Source organism: Neofelis nebulosa, chromosome 2 (genome assembly GCF_028018385.1).
Source record: "Neofelis nebulosa isolate mNeoNeb1 chromosome 2, mNeoNeb1.pri, whole genome shotgun sequence".
NCBI classification, from domain to species: domain Eukaryota; kingdom Metazoa; phylum Chordata; class Mammalia; order Carnivora; family Felidae; genus Neofelis; species Neofelis nebulosa.
This window is the reverse complement of record NC_080783.1, coordinates 793,798-812,924: the sequence shown is the minus strand read 5'-3', so window position 1 is coordinate 812,924 and position 19,127 is coordinate 793,798. Positions and strand designations below refer to the sequence as shown.

The 19,127-nt window shown below is 56.5% G+C and overlaps 1 protein-coding gene across 12 annotated transcripts in view; it reads left to right on the top strand.

Annotated features, from left to right (window-relative positions):
* The first annotated feature begins 819 nt into the window (after window positions 1-819).
* The window catches only part of SNED1 (sushi, nidogen and EGF like domains 1), an 89,456-nt gene continuing 71,148 nt past the window's right edge, over window positions 820-19,127 (top strand). For 10 of the 12 annotated variants that reach the window (XR_009253348.1, XR_009253346.1, XR_009253376.1 and 7 more), the window contains exon 1: window positions 821-1,415. Coding sequence is in view for 8 of the 12 variants with exons in the window: in XM_058698718.1 (XP_058554701.1) it covers window positions 1,203-1,415 (213 nt within the window). In the remaining 4 variants the exon portion in view is untranslated. Of the gene's footprint in view, window positions 1,416-19,127 lie in introns of all 12 variants that reach the window. The other 2 variants (XR_009253387.1, XM_058698740.1) reach the window with 1 other exon arrangement.

Sequence of the window (19,127 nt, the reverse complement as noted above, 5' to 3'; positions counted from 1 at the left end):
GCCCTGCACCTGGGGAGGGACCAGGGGTGCGGTCAGTGGTCTCAGAGACGGGAGAAGCGCTGGGATGGCCACAGCTGGGGATACGGAATCTGAATTTGGGCTCTGGAGGCCCTACTGCGGTCCGCCAGGCCCACTAACATCCGTCCACTTGCCCCTCCCCCCCGCCCGGCCCAAGAGGACCAGCCTTCCCTTAGAGCCCTCCCTACCCTGGAGTCTGCTAGAGACTCTCTTGCTGTGAAGTTCCCTTAGGGCCCTGAACCCATCAGAAAACCTCCCGGGGGATTTCTCCCTGATGGGTCAGTGCACCTGTTTAGTGCCCTGAATTCCCCCAGGCCAGGGGTCCTCACATAAAATCAGACCAGGAGCACCCCCCCCCCCAACAAGTGTCCACAGGCTCAGATCTTGGGGAGCAACACGGGGCTGGCCCCTGGCCACTTCCATAAGGGTATCAAGGCACTGCTAAGCCAGGGTGGCCCCGACCAACATCTCAGGCAGGCAGGCCTTAGGGTCTGTCTCAGAACTGCGCCGTGAGCAAGGCGCCTCCTCTGGGCTCGCTCCAGTCTGGCAGCTGAGAACCCACGGAGGAGGAGGACGGTCCCCGCCGCAGGAGCGCTCCCGCGAAGCGCTCACCTCGCCAAAGCCTGGGCCAGGGAGCTCCTCCCCGCCATCGCGGGGCGGCCCCAGGCGCGCAGCGAGCGCCCTCGCCCTCCCGCGGGGCCTGGCGCTTTAAGAGCGGCCTTATTTGCATGGCCCCGCCCAGGCCCCGCCCAGGCCCGGGGACCGCCCGGCCGGGTATTTAAGCCGCGGCCCCTGGGGCGGGGCCGGCCCTGAACGCGGTCCCGCCCGGCGCCTTCCTTCGCGGAGCGGCGACCCGAGCGCGGCCCGGCCGAGCGCGCGGGAGCTCCCCGACGGCGCGCCGCGCCGCCCGCACCGCACCCGGCCCCGCCGGCTCCGGCCCCACACGGACCGCGAGGCCCCTCGGTCCCCGCTCTGTGCCCGCTGCGTCCGGCTCGGTCCCGCTCCGTCCCCGCTGCGCCCCCCGCTCTGTCCCCACTGCCACCCCACTCTGCCTCCACTGCGTCCCCGCTCCGTCCCCGCTCGGTTCCGGCAGTGTCCCCGCTCTGTCCCCCGCTCGGTCCCCGCAGTGTCCCCCGCTCGGTCCCCGCAGTGTCCTGCTGCGTCCCGCCCGCCGATCCCCGGCGATGCTGCGCGGCGCCGCCTGGGCGCTGCTCCTGGCCGCCGCCCTGGGGCTCGGGGTGCGCGGGGTGCGCGGCGCGGTGGCCCTCGCCGACTTCTACCCGTTCGGCACGGAGCGCGGCGACGCTGTCACCCCCAAGCAGGACGACGGCGGCTCGGGGCTGCAGCCGCTCTCCGTGCCCTTCCCGTTCTTCGGCGCCGAGCACTCCGGACTCTACGTGAGTAACCTCGGGCCGCGGGGGCGCCGGGGTGGGCGCTGCGCCCCCGCCGCTGCCCGCCGCCCCGACTCGAGCCGCCGCCGCCAGCAACTTGGCACCGCGGCGGCCAGAGGTGGAATGAGGACAGCGCTTCCTCCCTGCGGCGGCCAAGGCCGGACAGCGGCCCGCGGGAGAGGCGGGCGGGGGTGGGGTTCGAGCTGCGGCCCGGCCACCTGGGCGATCGGAGCGCGGGCCCGGCCTCACCGGCCCCCGGGGCTTGGGCAGCTTGCGCACACCGCGTCCGCCCAGCCATTGCCCCCCCCCCCCCCCCCCCCCCCGCAGAGTCCTGGCCCCGTCCTGGTCCCAGACGTCAGTGTGACGGCAGCCACGTGCTCCCTGGGGCCTCAGTCTCCCGAGCGGGGCACCTGGCCTGTTCAGTTCCGCACCTGGCCTGCAAGTACCCTCTGGCAGCCACCTAGACCCCGCCCCGCCCTCCTTGACGCCTGAGGCCCACTGGCAGGAGGCTGGGACCCCTGGCCAGGTAGTCAGGGCAGGGCCTGCTTCTGGGCAGAAGCCCCCCTGGGTGTGGCAGCAGCTGGGCGGAGTGTCCCCTCCGAGCCTTTCCCTCCCTTTCTCCCTTCCTCCTGAGTCCAGGAGCCACTTACTCAGGCCGGTGGCTCCCGAAGGGACTCCCAGAGGGAGCTCTGGGGCCAGGCACTCAGGACAGCAGGAGTCCTCAGGGCGAGGGGCAAGGGCGAGGGTTCTGTGTCTGGTGCTCCCGGTGTGGGAGCCATTTGTGGGCCACAGAAGGAATGAAACGTGATGGCTCGTCACCGCATTGCTCTGTGGGTGGGCCACCGGGCACCTGCCGTCCCCTGAATAGAAAAGAGTTAGGCCGGCCGGATGCATTGTTACCTCTAACACCGCCGCCCCAACCACGACCTCAGCCACTTTCAACTCCATCCACTGCCACTTCCACCGCCTGTGCTGCCATCGACCCGCCCGAGCAACCCCCGCTGGGCCACCACCTCCCCCTTCACCACTGTCACCCACTCCATCGGCCCCTCCTGACATGACCAGCACCCTCCCCACCACCTTCAAGGCCACCCGCACCACCACTCCCATCTTTTGCACTATTGACACCCTCACCGGGCCCTGTCCGAGTGGCCACCACCAGCCCCTCCACCACCGTGGCCACCGTCATGTGCTCTCTCCCCCCGGCGACCACGGCACTCCCCATGCCGATGCGGGAAGCTTCCGCACCCTGGCAGCAGCATTTGGTGACGTGACAGTGGTAGGAGGGGGCCACTGTCCTCTCTGTAGGCCAGGACTGACTTCCAGAAGTGCGTGGTGGACAGCGCAGAGCTGTGCTCAGGGTCTGCAGGGGCCGGAGCAGGCCCGCGCAGCTTGGAAATGGGAAAACTCACGTTGGCACCATTTGAACAGAACGCCGTCAAAATGCTCCTAAAGCATCTGGGCCAGGCTCAGCTTTCCCCCTCGCAGTCACGGGTGAAAATATTCTTAAGACGGTTGACCTTCTTAACAGCCTCACCAAAAACATCTACTCTTACCAAAACAACTGGGAGAAATGGTTCTAAAGTGGAAAGATCTACTAGGAAAACAAACAGTTTCATCAGAAATGAACATTATGGCCGCTAACAAAACATATATCTCCGTGAGAGCTTTTTCCGGAAACAAAGATAATATTGGAAAAACAAGTGTCCATGTGGACGCAGTAGCATGCCGTGCCTTCTCTTCCTTCAGCGAGAAAGACCGTGGGATTCCTGAGGGTGCCATGCCCGGACAGCTTGCCTGATGGCACCGGGAGGGCGCAGGGCTCCCGCACGGGCAGGCCGGTGGGTGGCTGCGATTAAAGCTAAGCGAGAGAAGGGAAGGTGTTTATTCCAAAGCAGGTGACCTGGCCAGTGCCTCCCATGCCTGCCTGGTGGCTACGCCTGGATATCGGAGGGCAGATGGGGAAACTGAGGCTCAGAATGCAGATTCAGGGGCCTTTAGACCACCCTGTCCAGCTGCCTCCTTAGCATTCCATCTCAAACTTAGCAGGACCCAGACAGAGGTCCTGCTTCCTCCCTAGGCCCACCGTAGCCTTTTGATGCCTCCCTCCTTTCCCTTGTCCCCTCCTTGCTGGAGACTTAGAAATACATCCCACCCCTCAGCGCCTGCACGGCCACAGCCCTGGGCAGGACCACCGTTCCCACCCGCCTGGATGCATGTAGGTGCCTCCTCGCTGGCCTTTGTCTCCCGGTCCTGCCCCTCGAGCCTGTGCATCAGGCAGCTGAAGCAGCGTTGCCAAACGTGAATGAGATCCTGGCTCTCCTTCCAGCCCTTACCTGCTCCTGGCCCTGAGGCCGGGTGGTCTGGCCCCCTTGTCCCCACCACACCCTCCAGCTCTGCCTCCTGTGCTGGCCCCCGACCCCACCTCAGTCGTTCCCGTTTGGCGTCCACTTCCTGCATGCGGACGTGTGCCCTGCGGGCCACGGAGGTAGGACCTCACAGTACATATGTCCGTGTGTCTACGTTCATATCTTACGGCAGCCGGCCGTGGACACAGGCCCTTGCACATGTGTCTATGCACACAGCTCACTCGTTTCCTGGCTCTGTCCCCTGAGGGAGAGCGACGCTGCGATACCCCCGTAGTGCCAAGCACTCCTAGTGCCCAGACCCTGCTTGCCAAGCATCAGTTCTCCCTGGAAGGAACCAGGACTCTCTGGAGATGATAGAGCCCTGGCAGGGAAAGTGCAAAATGCGCCTGGAAATCAGTCACACGCAGGAGGAAGAAGAGTGCTCCAAGAATGGCTGGGATGTGTCCAGAGGACACAGAGGCCATCAAACAGGCTCCCTGGCCATACGGGGGGCAATCTGAGCATGAAAATAATGGTAGTAATAGGTTTTAATCCACTGGATGAAGGGGGAGCCAGTGAGCTCGCGCTGGTGAAAGGAAATAAATGATTAAGTGTGTAAATGGGAGGAAGTGGTGTGGACAGCCTCACATCAGGCTCTAGCTTCCCGACCTGGGTCCTGCGTGTGTGCTTCCAGCAGAGAGCATTCTTGTCTGCCCTTCGCTCTCCAACAGCTCAGGAAACATTGCATGGGGACAGACGGACAGACAGACAGAGGGGGGAGAGCAAGTGCACGGGGCAAATCCGAGCAGCGGGAGCGTGTGGATTAAGAGTGGGAGGACATTCCTTGCTGTGACCTTGCAGTAATGCTGTCAGCTTGACTTTACGTCAAAACTGAGCGAATGCCTCCTGGTGAGAACACCCTTGTGTCTGTGCCCAGAGCACCTGGCCACACACCTGGCCAGCCCCACTGGGAGGCAAGCCTAGCCAGCTGGGAATGAGTCCGGGGTCCCCACTCCTTAGCTCTCGGTGACTGTATGAACTGCGGAGCCAGAAGCGACCAGCTCGCCAAACCCTGTCCTTCCAGACAACTCACCATGGAAACCTCGTGCACTCCTTCACCAGTGACTTGTTCCCTCGTTCATTTATTCATTCACTCATTCATTCATTCCAAAAGCTTGACTGAGCCCTTGCTCGGAATCAAGGAGTCCAGATGCACTAGCAGCAGTGTTTTGGTTTAAGTATTACCATCATCCTTGTCTATTTTGCTCACCACGCTATCCTGGCTTCCGGAAGAGAGCTAGCTCCTAGAAGCTTCTAGGTCAATGTTGTTGTTCATCTTCTGATCAGTGGGATGGTACAGGCATAATCCCACCATCCAAAAAACAACACTTTTAACATTTTGGTGAAATTCTTCTTGATCTGTTTGCAAACATACCTAGGGGCCCACGAGACAAACTGGGGCTCCCATTTCGTGCAAGTTTCTATTTTGCATATTTCTTTCAGTACTTTAGGCTGTGAGCATTTCCCATGCCTTAAATTTATAGAGACATGCTTTTAGGTGACAGTGTACTATTCCTTCCTGTGGCTGCATCATAATTATTTAAGTCGACTGCTCTGTTGACTGTTGCCCCTGTGGCTGGTTTCAGTGTCTCCCATGAACTGACGGTGCGCTGGTGCGCGTGCACCCTATACACGCCTTGTTACGGGTCTCTCGTCCTTTCCTCACAATAAATTCCCCCAAGTGGGCTGACTGCGTCCGAAGGAATGTCTCCTTACTGCCCCGGCCATTCAGAAGGGCATCCTCTTCGACACCTTCCTCTGCTGGGTCAGGTGGCCACCTCACCTGGCCTGGCTCAGCCCAGGGGCAACTGCTCCGCCACCCACCCCCCCACCTCCCTCGGCTCCAGCAGCCATCAGGAGCTGTGTGCACCTGCAGGGCACGACCCCAGCATGTGGTGCTGCCGGTCGCCAGGGGGCATGGTAGAAATGTAGATCCCCGGGCCCTCCCAGAGGGTCTGACTCCAGAGGCTTGCATGGGCCCGACTCCGCATTTTGACCAGGGGGTCCTGGTGCCTGTCCAGAGTTCCATCTGAGAAACGCTGCTCTTCCTGAGGACACCCACTGACCTGCCCTCCTGCTCACGGCTGGCCCTGGACACTCCTAGCCCCGCAGGCTCGGGTGTTCACTGCCTCCCATTTACTGGTACGGGGCAGCCAGGACAAGCCGCCCCAACAGGGCCCTGGGCACGGGTGCTCCTTGTGATCCGTGATGGGGGTGGGGCAGTGAGTGGGCCCCAGGACAGAACAATCTGGAAGAGCCTGAGCCCCAGGGATTCTGCTGCTATGGGTCTGTCAGCAGGCAGCTGGGTGAGGGCACCCGGCTGGTTTCTCCCCATACCTGGTCTCCAGGAAGGCCCAGCCTTAGGGCCTCAACATCCAAAAACTGGTTCTTTACAAAGTGGGGCAAGTTGTTCATTAAACACCTACTGTGTGCTTAGCCACTGCCCTGCTCCCCAGGCCCGAGGGGACTCAATAGGTCCAGAAGTCTGAGCTGCACAGGCCGAGTGCGGGAAGGAGGAGTGAGAACAGGACGGGGTCCAGGCTCGGGTCCCTGACCCCAGCCCCTCCACACCGGGGGGCAGCCCAGGACCACACTGTCCCCTGAGCTGGCCTCGGGGTGGGCCAAAGCCAAACGCAGTCCCTCGAGCCTTGCTGGCTACTCTGGGCAGAGGGGGCATGGGCAGAGGCAGCTTCAGAAGCTTGCTGGGGATGGGGTCTGGGGTGGAGCTGGGGTCCCGAAGGAGCACCTGCTGTCCCCAGAAGTGAGTGTGAGTGGAGGGCAGGGACACAGCAGCTGCATCTCCAGCTGTGGTGGCTGCAGGATGACAGTGGACCCCATGGTGGTCACAGAGATGCAGGGTGGCCCAGGGGTGCAGGGTGTCCAAAAGGAGGGCCCCGGTATCTGAGGAGTGGACCAGGCTGAAAGGCAACATGGGCTCCAGAGAGAGGGGGAGGCAGCAGCTCGGGCTGGTAATGGATGCCGAGGGAGGGCGAGGGTGCCCAGATGCTGTGGGACTGTATTCCACAGGCAGGCGTGTCCAGGAGCCACTGGGGAGCTGGGCTCTTGCTCTGGGGGGGCACCTGGTCCTGGTGTACCAGAGGAGAGGCGGGGGGAGGCTTTGCCGGGGAGGGGGAGGCGGGAGCTGCCATCTACACAAGGATAAAGGAGGGACAGTTGCTGGGACACCCGGAGAGGCAGCCTCTGTTGGTGGGGGAACAAGGGCCTGGACTGTGGGGCCCCCCAGGAGACCAGAGGGTGGCCACAGGGCGGCCCTGGAGGAGGACAGAGGAAAGGGAGAACACGGCAGGAAGCCCAGTCCCGGGGCCCCGAGATCCAGGCGGGCTGGGCCTGTGGGGGCAGAAGGGACTACTCCTCCAACACCAAACTCTGCTGTCCCAGCCTCGGGGGGACTCCCTCCTGCCCCAGTTCTGGTGGGGGCACTTCCCCCGGAAGTGGGCCCTGGGGCCGCTCCCTTGAGTCTGCCTGTTTGCCGAGGCTCAGCCCGGGGCGGGCCTCCCCTCCTTCCTGGGTTGGGCGTGCGGCAAGTTCTGGGTCTCCGGGGCTCAGACCTGACCTTGCCCGGGAGCCCCAGGGGCCCTGCCCACTTGCTGCCCTGCAAGCCGGACTCCAGCCCCCAACTGTGCCGTGGGAGGAATCCTAATTACCCAGAAAGCTGCCAGGAAATAAAAAACATGCCTACATTTTTCAAAACAAGCTTATAAAAGGCCTCAGGGGCTTTATTGTTTTATTTTTGGCAGAGAAGTCAAAGCAGGAACCAAGGCCCCGCCCGTTTGGATCTGATGTTTGCAGAGCAGGGGTGCTATGGCCTCGGGGGTCTCTGGCTCCCCTCCAGGCCTGCCTGGCCCGCTCAGAGCAGCCCCTCCACCCAGCAAGGGTGGCACTGGCGAGCCCTCAAACTCCCGGCTCAGGGACCCGCCAAACACACGTCACATACTTTGGGCTGCAGGTCGCCTCCGAGAGGCTCTCCAGGACATTTCCGCTCTTTCCTGGTTTTATCCAAGTCGGAAATGCCACCGGTGCTGTCCTTCTGTGCTTCTCAACAGGCGGCGTGGGGCGGGGGGGGGGGGGGGGGGGGGAGGGGGCCGGTCCTGCAGAAAAGGCATGGGCGCCCTCTGGCCAGCCCCCATACCGCACTGCACACCCAGGCACACACACACGCTCATGTGCATATACACACTCGTACACACTCATCACCTACACACAGCCACACACTCATGCATGTACACACACATGCTCATATGCATATACACACTCATACACTCATCACCTACACGCTCATATATGTACACACTCATACACACATACGCACACTCATTATATACACACTGTCATACATACACAATCACAATACACACTCATAAACATGCAAACACTCAGGCACATGTGCAGTCATACACACACTCATCTCATATACATCCTCGTACATACACGCTCATTCACACATACACACACTCATACACACATATACACAATTATACACTCATACACACCCATACACACGTACATATTGATACACATGTACACACAGGTACACACTCATATACACAATCACCACACGCCCTCACGCACACACATTCACACACAAATACACATCCTCATACACACAGACTCATCACATACACATTCATACATATACACACTCATACACACATATGCCCTCATACACATGAACACACTCATACACACTTGTACACATACACTCACACATACTCATTACATACACACACTCATACACACACATACTCATACATACTCGTATACATGCACACACTCTTATACATATATACACATACATATTCATACACACAAGCACACTCTTACACATACATATACTCATATACATACACACTCACACACATCATATATACACACACATACACTCTACACATACACACACTCATCACATACATATGATCACCCATTCACCCTCATAAACGTACACACACTCATACACACATACACACACATGCATATTCATACACACATATACACCCTCATATATACACACTCATACACATACTCATTACATATCCACCCTCATACACAATGTACACACTCATACGCACACTCATCACATACACACTCACACACTTATCACATGCACACACACATACACACATTCATCACATACACATTCATACATGCACACATATATACTCATACATACAGAGTTATACACACACTCATATACACTCATCACATACACTCATGCACATACGCACATTCATATATATATACACATACTCGTACACACGTGTACATTCGTACACATACACACTTATACACACACTCATACACATACATATTCACACACACTCATACACACGTACACTCACACACACAATACACGCATGCACACAGACACATGCCCTTCCCCCAGGTCAAAGAGGGGCCTCTCCACCCCAGGGCCACCTTGCAGTTCACAGAGTCACTGCGGTTTCCTGTTACATGTGGCCTCGGGGCCTCCCTAAGAGCGACCACCAGCAATTCCTTCCCTAGGACCATCAGCCAGCTCAGAGGGGATTGAAACACCCCCTCCGCTGACTGACCGCAGGCCTCCTGCACCTGCCTGGGACAGGAGAGTGCAGGGGGATGGCGTGGAGGGTGCAACTGCCAGTCACCCACCCCTGCACGCGGTTCTGTGCTCCACGCAGGCCTCACAAGGTAGCCCGTGTGCAAGTCCCACCCAGGTCCCAGGGCCGGGACCCCCAGGGGCAGCCTTGTTCTCAGCAGCAGGTGCCTGGACACCAGAGAGACAGCCGCTGTGTGGGAGAGGAGAACTGACCCCAAGACCCGGCTTAGGGACACCACAGGGTGGCTGCAGGGAGGCCTGGCCAGCGGGGTCTGCAGGGAGGGGCTGGGAGCAACAGGTCCTGCAGACCAGTGCAAGCAGGTCCCCTGTCCCCACTGCTCCTGGGGTCTCCCTGTGTCTCTGTGAGAGTGCCAGTGAGCTGGGCAGTCCCCTCATCTGGCCCCAGATCCTCATGGCCAGCCAGTGGGGGGTGGCCGTTCCAGGCCCCGGGCTCCAGCAAACACCCAGGCCCGTGGCCACGTTTCTGGGGATTCAGTGGCTCAATAGTGCTGGTGGTCCCCCTTCTCTAAGTCACAGGTGCGGATCAGACCTAAATGATTCATCTAGGACATTCACGTGGCGACCGGGGGGCATCTGAGGGGGAGTCTGGGCCTAATCCTTTCTCCTCAGTTTCCATGTCTGCATCGCATGTTTCATAAAGTACTACTGCACGTAGAAAAATAATAATAAAATTGGAATTTTGTGGGAAGCGGCATTTGCCCCACCCTGAAGGAGGGGAGGGACCCCGGTGTGGGGTGGAAAGCGGCGGCCACACGGCTCCCCGCACCCCTCAGCTCCCTGCTCTGTTCCGCCACACCCAGCCCTCTGGTCCAGCTTGCCCACTCCCCAAACCCTCACCGGACGAGCAGATGCTCTCATCTGGGGAAAGGAAGTCCAACAAGGTTCCTGTCCAGGTGACAGCGCCTGCCAGCAGCCCGCTTGCTCAGCCCCTGGGCCCCCACCGCCTTCTCGGCTGTGGTCCTGGCCCGGCCCTGCCCTGGCAGGGAAACAGGGCCGGCTTGTTCTGCCTCCTTCCTGGACCCCTGGGCTCCAGGCCCACACCCGGGGGGTGGGGGGGAGGCGGGCAGCGTCAGTGTGGGATGGGGGCACACAACACACACACCTGGGGGCTGGACTTAGACTTCAAAGACAGGAGGAAACTCAGTGGTCTGTCTGTAGGAGCCACAGCGGGGAGCAGACCAGCTAAGGGATGCAGGGAGGAAGGCGCAGGCCAGTCCCACCCCGGCAGGTGGCCCATAGCTGCCCGCAGCTCCAACCCGACCCAGGGTCCCCCGGTGCCTGCTGCAGTGGCCTCTGTCCCATCCGCAGTCACCTTGCCCACCTGTGACTTCTCACCCTTAGCTCTCTTCCTAAACGCGTGTGCCACAAAGGCACAAATGCAGCGCAAGCCCCTAGCCCCGGCCCCTCGTGACGATGCCCTCACCTTCCTCCCCGCCCCCCACCATGCACCCCTAAGACCGTGTGCAGACTCGGTCTGATGGAGGCACGCGGAGCCCGTTCTCTTGCACCTGTCTCCTTTGCTCCAAACCGTGTGGACGTTCGCCCACCCACGTTTGGCGCGGCGTCTTGGTTTGTCACGGCCGGTAATTACGTGAAGAGATCACAAGTGGTTTATCTGCTACACCGTGGGGGACATTTGGGGTTCCTACTTTTAGACTATTTTTAACAAGGCTGTTTATGAAACTCTGGAACATGTACCTGGGTGTCCACAAGGGCACGTCTCACACGAGAGCGAGAGCGTTGAGCCGGGGGACGCGCCTGTCTTCAGCTTCATTAGATGTGGCGGCGACAGGCGTCCCCACCGCATGACACCCTAGCCGACCCTTTTACCCATCTGGCAGCTGTGCACTGGTGCGTTAATGCGGTTTTAATTTCCTTTCTCTTCCACGAGGCTGAACGCATCTTGTGCGTGTTCGCCGACTATTGGATTTCCTCATCTGTAAAGTCCTTCCCCTCTTTTCTACACAGTTGCCTTTTTCCTGTTGATTTGGGGGAGTGCTTGACAAACTCAGGTCCCAAGTATCGTAAATCTCTCCTCCCATTCTGCGCCTCATTTCACCCTCGTTAATGGCATCTTTGCGTGAGTAGACGTTCTTAATTTTAATGTAATAAAATGTGTCCAGGTTTCTTTTTATGGTTAGAAGTTTTTGTGCCGGATTTTAAAAACCACCCTCAGAAGTCAGGAATATATTCTCCAACAGTGTTATTGCCGGATTGTTTTGTTGTTCACACTGAGGCGTCTAACGCACCTGGAGCTGGGCTCCGTGTGTGGCACGAGATCGAAGGTACACGGGTTCCCATCTTACAAAAGAGGAACCACCCTGTCCCCCTTCCCAGGGCTCCACCGCGCCCCCTCTGTCCAAACGGATTGTCCTGCGTGTGGGGTTGCCTCCTGACTCTCTGTCCCTGAGCCAGCATCGCCAGGTTACCGCGGTGTTGTGGGAGACCTCAGTGTCTGTCATAGCAAGCACCTGCCTCGTTCTTGAGAGAGTCATGGTCACTCTTGGCGTCGCATTTTCATTTACAGTTTAGAATTGGCTTATCAAGTTACACGAACACACACATACTCGCTGGGATTTTTTGACACTGCCTTGAGTATATAAATCCGCGTGGGAGAACTGGTATCTTTACAGTATTGAGTCATACGGTTCAGGAACACGGTGCGCTTTTATATTTATCTAAGTTGTCGTGAATGTTTTCAATCCAGTTTTAGAAGTGATTGCGGACAAGTCTTGTGCATCTCCCGTTAAACTTATTCTTAAGCACTTTATATTTTTACTAGTGTAAATGGTGCATTTTCTTTCATTTCTTTTCTGCTTATTGCTGGTATGTAGAACCACAGTTGACTTTTTTACATTTTCTAATTTTATATTTAACAACCGAACCAAGCCTCTTATCAGTTTTACTAAACTATTTGGGGATTCTTTCAGATTTTCTACAACCATGTTCGTATCCTACACAACTCATAGCAGCTGTGTTCCTCCCTGTCTGATCTCTTTACTTTTTGATTCCTTTTTTTTTTTTTTTTTTTTTTTTTTTTTTGCCTTGCTGTGTTGGCTCGGGTCTCCAATGTGGAAATGGTGTTAGAAGGCTCCTTGTCTCGTTCCCAGTCTCAGAAACCAAGTCTGTATGTCACCACTAAACATGATGTTTGTTCTTGTTTATTGTGAAGACACTCTTTATCAGATGAAGGGTGTTCTCTTAGGTTCCTCGTGTTCTGAGAAGTTTGATCACAGATGGATGCTGACTTTTATTAACTGCCATCTCTATACCTAGTAAGGTGATTATAGGACTTTCTCCCTTACTCTGCTAAGTGGATCATTTACTTAAATTAGTTGGTTTTCTAATGTAAAGCCTAGCTTGTACTCCTCACAAAAATCCAACTTGCTAATGATGAACTGTTTATCCTCTTCATACATCACTGGATTCAGTTTGCTAATTTATTGAAGATTTTGGCAACGTTTTCGGTGAGTGGAACTGGCCTGGTTGCTGTTCCTGCACGAACTGGCCCTGTTAATCTCAGTGTCATGATCGTGCCCGTCTCATGAAGTGATTCTTCTGTTTAGAAGGGCGGGTGTGTTTCTGGAGTTACCCCCTACGTGTCAGCTGGAACTGACTGGGGCTGCCGTCTGGAGCAAGCTTTCCTGGGAGAAAGTTTTGTGCCGATTCAAATTTCTTTAACGATTATATTTTTTAAAGTTTTCTATTTCTCCTCGCATTTGGTAGGTTGTGTTTTTCTAGGAAAATTTCCATTTTATGTACAATTTCAAGGTTGTTAACGTGAAGTTGTCAAGGCCTAGGATTTGCTGTGCCCTCCTTACTGGCTCATGTTAGCCTGTTTCAGATGGGGGGGGGGTGCTGGCAGGACCCTAGACTCCTGGGTCAGAAGCACAGACCCAGGGTGCAGCGGGCAGCACAGAGCAGTCATCCGCATCGGGGTCCCTTGCTCCCCGAGTCCCACGGGGCAACACAGGGGTCTAGGTACATGCTCCCCCCACTGTGGGTTTGTGTCACGGCCAAGAAACACTGAGCTTGGGGAAGCCTGCCCTCTGTGCACAAGGGAGACACTTCATCCCTCAAGCTGATCTCTGCAAACACAACCCCGAGCCGCAGCCCGGGGACGGCAGATGGAGCCTTGCGTTCTTGGCATACCCAACAAAAACACGAAGGCGCTGAGGACCCGTGGCAGATTGCCTCTCTCCACAGTCCGCCTCCTCGGCCCCACACGTTCTTGGCCCAACTCAGATTTTCACATGAGTCTGCCATTCCAACAGTCAATCTGATCAGTCGGACCACAGAGGCCGGGAACCGATTCTGTGTGATTTGCCTCATGACGCATTTCCCGCGGGCTGCCCCCCACGGGGCTCCCAGCAGCAGCGTGAAGCCCTGCGGTGTGGACTGCACCTCGCCGCCGGGCTGCAGGTGCAGCCGGCTGTGCGTGAGTCCCGGAGAGGCTGGCAGGGGCTATTTCGGCCAGGGTGCGGCCTGAGACCAGGCTACTCCCCCTTACGACCCACACGAGGAGCTCGGACCGCTGACCTCTGGTGCCACCACCATAATTACAGGGGCAGCAAATGGGCCAAAAAGGTGATTCCCCTTAGGGCGACCATCTCATCCTGCTTTACCAGAACCTTCCAGGTCTCGGCACTGGAAGGCCCAGGAACCCCCTCGGTCTCAGGCCGATGGGGCACGGTTGGCCCCCTCATCTCCACCCCCGTGGAGGGACATTCCGTGGCTCACCCTCCCCCGAGGGGCACAGGCCACCACGGTTTGGGATCTGATGCTAACCTGATCTGGATCTCTCCATGAGGTCTGTGGGCCATGTCCCCAAGCTCTTGTGGCCTTGCTCGCCACACACAACATAACCCAAGGCCAAGTGTGAGCTTGTGTCTGAAGGGCCTAGACAAGGTCGTACGACATGTGTGGTAGCCCGTGAGAGGAAGGGGCCCACGTTGGGAGTCAGGCCCAGCAGAATAGTTTGTGACTGGCTATGTCCACTGTTTCTGCTGCAAGCAGGGGTGCAAACCCAGCACAGGTCACGGTGCTCCCTGCCTTGCCAGGTGCCGGATCCAGGGGGAAAGAATCGTCACTGCTTCTGACCCCCGAGCCCCCAGGCCTGAGGTGGCCCCTGCCGGTGCCCAGGTGGGTCTCCGCCTGCACAGCGTGCCCATCTCAGTATCTCGTGCCTTCTCTCCACCCATCACCTGCTCGCACACAGACCTTTCACCTGCAGGCTTTAGGAGAAAAAAAGCAATGGGGGCATCTGAGTGAAATTTATATAGACTCATCACACCCCTACTTCGGCCCCCGTGGACCACCACAGATGACAGTGAGGGGGTACGCAACCAAGTGACCTGGGTCTCCAGGACCTAGGGACGTGTTGGTCCACCAAGAAAATCCAGGTGGCTGCACCAGAGTTCAGTTTGAACCCTGAGCCCCTTTCGGCCCGGCTGCACCCGGCAGGCACCCCCAGGGGCTGGCCTGTCCTGCTATTGGTAGGGGGAGCTGCACCATCGTGTCCGGGAGCAGTGTGGGCGTAGGCCCCAATTTTCAAAATAGGCCCGCACAACCCCCTATCAGTCTCCTCCCGTCCCGGTCATTACCCAAGGGCAACCAAGAGGAAGCAAATCCTGGCGGGGGACGGCCACATTCAGTGAGCAAGCTGCCCAGACCAGGGCCACGGGGTGTCACGGGCGGAGGTCTTTGGGGTGGGGTCTGGGGAGGCTGATCCAGAGCTCGGCAAGGCCCGATGCCAGTGGATGGTGGGAAGCATAGTATGGTCCCTGGACAGTTCTGCTGTTCAGTGGCCTGTGACACAGAGGGAGCATCTCTGTCGGGCACAAATGGCCCAGGAAGTTGACAGTGATGTGGCCGGAGCAGGTGGTTGGGCTGCCACAGCAGCATTGTCCCCTAGATGCTGGGCCTGGGGGCCCACGGTCCTTCTCGGCAAGATGGAAAGTGGGCCAGCTCCCATGGGGACAAACCCGGTGTGTGGGAGGGGCTTCTGCACCAGCAACACAGAGGCCTTTCCTTTCACTGGGTCCCTGCCGTGGCCGTGGTGCCATTTCCGGTATAAGGAGGGATCTCGGGGGCAGTGTCGGCCGGTGAGAGGCCTCCATCGGCAGCTTGGTCCCCATCAGCGCCATCAGAGAACGCTCCTCCCTGTGGACTCCTCTGAGAGTGACCCAGACTGAATCCAGTGGCCGCACCGTGCGCCCACGTTAGTAGGCCCCAAAGGTGGGCGTCTTTCGTCTGCCAGGCCGGGCCCTTCCGAGCAGCAGGCCCGATGACAGATGGCAGGCTTTCTCAGCGGAGGGCCACGAGCGAGTATGTGGGGCTTTCGGGCCGAAGGGCTCTGTCTGGATACTGAACTCTGAGCGGCCATAGGCGGAGTGGGGGTGAGCGGCGCCCCGGCGTTCCGTCAGAGCTTTGTTTACAAGACCAGACTAGGGGTCTGCAAAGGACAGCCTAGGGACTGGCCCATCGTCTGTTTGCGGATGGCCTGTGAGCTAAGAATGCTGTTTATATTTTTAAAGGGCTATAAAAACAAAAGCACAGAACAAAGAAAAATATGTGATAGAGACCCTATGTGGTCCACAAAGCCAAACACATTTACTATCTGGCCCTTCACGGGACAGCGTGCTGACCCCCAGCTAGACCGTTTGCAGCAACTCAAAGGTCAGTAAAAATCTGGCGTGCCTGGTCAAGAGTCCCTCCTCAGCCAGGGTGACCGCGTCCGATCCCACCCGAAGCGCCGGCTGACCTTCCCACAGGCTGCCCTGCCAGAGCTGGGGCTCCGGGGCGGTTCCCCAGGCTGCTGCCCCCCAGGGCACACCATCGGGCCCCAGCTCGGCCAGAGCAGTGGCAAGCCAGACAGGCTTTCTGGGGACCCTGGGTGACTCGAGGGCCCACTGAGCCAGCACCTTTGCTTTGGGCACCGGCGTGAAAGACGAGGTCCCCCAGGGGTAGCTGCCATTTTTTTCGCGTAAAACCGGGATGCGTTAGCCTCTGTGCAATTTCCCCTTGGCCGCCCAGCTCGTCGGGCCCTTCCCGAGCTCGTGGGCGCGTTCAGAGTCCTGAGCCCCCATGGGTCGCCTTGGCTCCTGCAAGCTCCCAGCTGGGCCCTGCCTCGGGCAGGGGGAGCTGCTGCATGGAAGCGCCTCTTGGGCCCGCCACGCCCGGACTCCACCAGCTCCTGCACAAGAGCCTGCGAGACAGGGCTCTGCGGTGTCCTCTTATCTCCCAGCTACAGCGGCCCCTGAAAGGAGAAGCCCCAACCCTTCCCGGCAGAACGGCAGGCAGCAACTGCACACTTAGACACAGAGGCCGTGGGACTTGAATCCCGGCCATGGGGTTCCCTTAAGCTTCCTGTCTCCACTGCAAGTTTGTCTTCCCCTGAGTCAGAGGCCCATGCTCTGCCTCTAGAAGCCCGGTGGGAGGGTGGGGGGTGGGGAGGGGGTGGCGTGCACAGGGGAAGCTGCTCGCTTGTGTGGCCTTTAGCTTCGGGTGATGCCCAAGGCCCAACACCTGCCCTCCTCCCTCCCTTCCTCCCTCCTTCCTTCCACTTTATTGAGATATACTTCACATACCATACCTTTCACTCTATTACAATGCAATGGGTTTTCATACATTTCAAGTATTTGTTCGGCCATCACCACAATTTTAGAGCATTCTCCTTACCTCCAAAAGAAACCCTGACCCCGCACTTGTCACTCTCCAGCCCCTCAATTCTGCCCTGACCTAGGCAATCACAAATCTGCTTTCGGTTTCTTTTGATTTGCCTCTTCCATACATTTCATAGAAGGGGAATCATACAGTTTAGTTTGTCTGGCTTCTTTCACTTAATATAATGTTGACAAAGTTCATTCGTGTTGTGGCAAGGGTATTTCCTTCCTTTTTATGGCCAAATAATATTCCATTTATCTTTATCCATTCATTAGTTGATGGATACATGCACTGGCTCCACTGTTTGGCTATCGTGAACAATGCTGTTATGAACATTTGCGTATAGATTTCTGTGTAGATGTGTTCTCGGTTCTCCTGGATATACATGCATATATACCTGGCATGGAATTGTTGATGTGCGTAGTTATGTTCTGTTTAACCATCTGAGGAACTGCCAGACTCTTCCAAAGTGGCTGTACTATTTTACATTCCACTAACAGTGTATGAGGGTTCCACTTTCTTTACACCCTCACCAACACTTGTTATTGTCTCTTTGTTTTCGTTACGGCCATCCTAGTGGGTGTGCAGTGCTGTCCCATTGTGGTTTTGACTTGCATTTCCCTGATGGTTAATGATGCTGAGCGTGTTTTACACTATTTGTGTACCTTCTTTGAAATTTTTTTTTTTTTTTTTCAACGTTTATTTATTTTTGGGACAGAGAGAGACAGAGCATGAACGGGGGAGGGACAGAGAGAGAGGGAGACACAGAATTGGAAACAGGCTCCAGGCTCCGAGCCATCAGCCCAGAGCCTGACGCGGGGCTCGAACTCACGGACCGTGAGATCTTGACCTGGCTGAAGTCGGACGCTTAACCGACTGCGCCACCCAGGCGCCCCCTGTGTACCTTCTTTGAAGAAATGCCTGTTCGCTATTCAAGTCTTTTGCCCATTTTTTATTGGGTTGTCTTTTTTCTAAGACTTTATTTTTTTCAGAAGAATTTGAAATTCACGGCAAAATTGAGAGGAAGATAGAGATTTCCCATATATACTCTGCCTCCATACATGCACAGCCTCCCCATTATTAACATCCCCACCCCAGTGCTAGCTTTGTTACAACTGACGAACCTACACTAATACACCCCAGAGTTGTAAAAGTATAAGTCCTTCCCCTCTCTGAAGTCTCCTGCCATATATGGCTTTTTCCTTAAAGCAGCTGAAGTCAGGATAGAGGAGGAAGCAAGGATCCAGGGACACAGCAGAAGACAGTGACTCTGCCCCAATAAGCAAGGCTTTACAGTTGTCAGTCACGCAGCTCAACCAAATGGACTTTCAATGTTTCGGGTCCCCTCAAAATTCTAAACCCTTAAAAAAAAATTCTCTAAATCCTCATTGTTAAAACCATTTATCTCAGCTTTGGGAATCTTTACTCAGTCATCAGGGCTCTTCTGCTTTTTCATTGAGGCGCTAGAGGGTTGCTACCCCATTGTCATGGTAACAACCAAAGTTCTGATCGGATGGCTTATTTCAAGCCTAGCTCTCACTGCTCTGCTTTATTACAGGTAAGACAGTGGGCACCCTCCCTTTCCACCCCCGACTCACACTACACCTCACTTGTGGAGAACACTATCTGCTGGGATCCTGGGGCATCTTCTCAGTTTCTCCTGTCCCAGTCCACGGAGGCCCTTGTCCGTCCTCTTCCAGAAAGTCAGTTCTCTGTTATGCTAACATCCTTCCTCCTTTATTTCTTCTTAACCCAGTTCTTTAGAAATTTTTTTTCGTTTCATCTAAAAATTTAAATGTATTGTTATTATAAAGGTATTTACAATATCTTCTTGTTATCTTTTTTGAGAGTGTCAGAGTATGAAGCCATATTTTCTTTTTCAGTCCTGATACTGGCCATCAGCACCTTTTTTTTTTTACTTAACCAATTCCAACAGAAGTTTATCCATTTTACTGGTAGTTGAAACAAACCAAATTGTGGCTTTGTTGGTTCTCTTTTTCAGTGTTTGTTTTCTAGTTTATTAACTTGTGC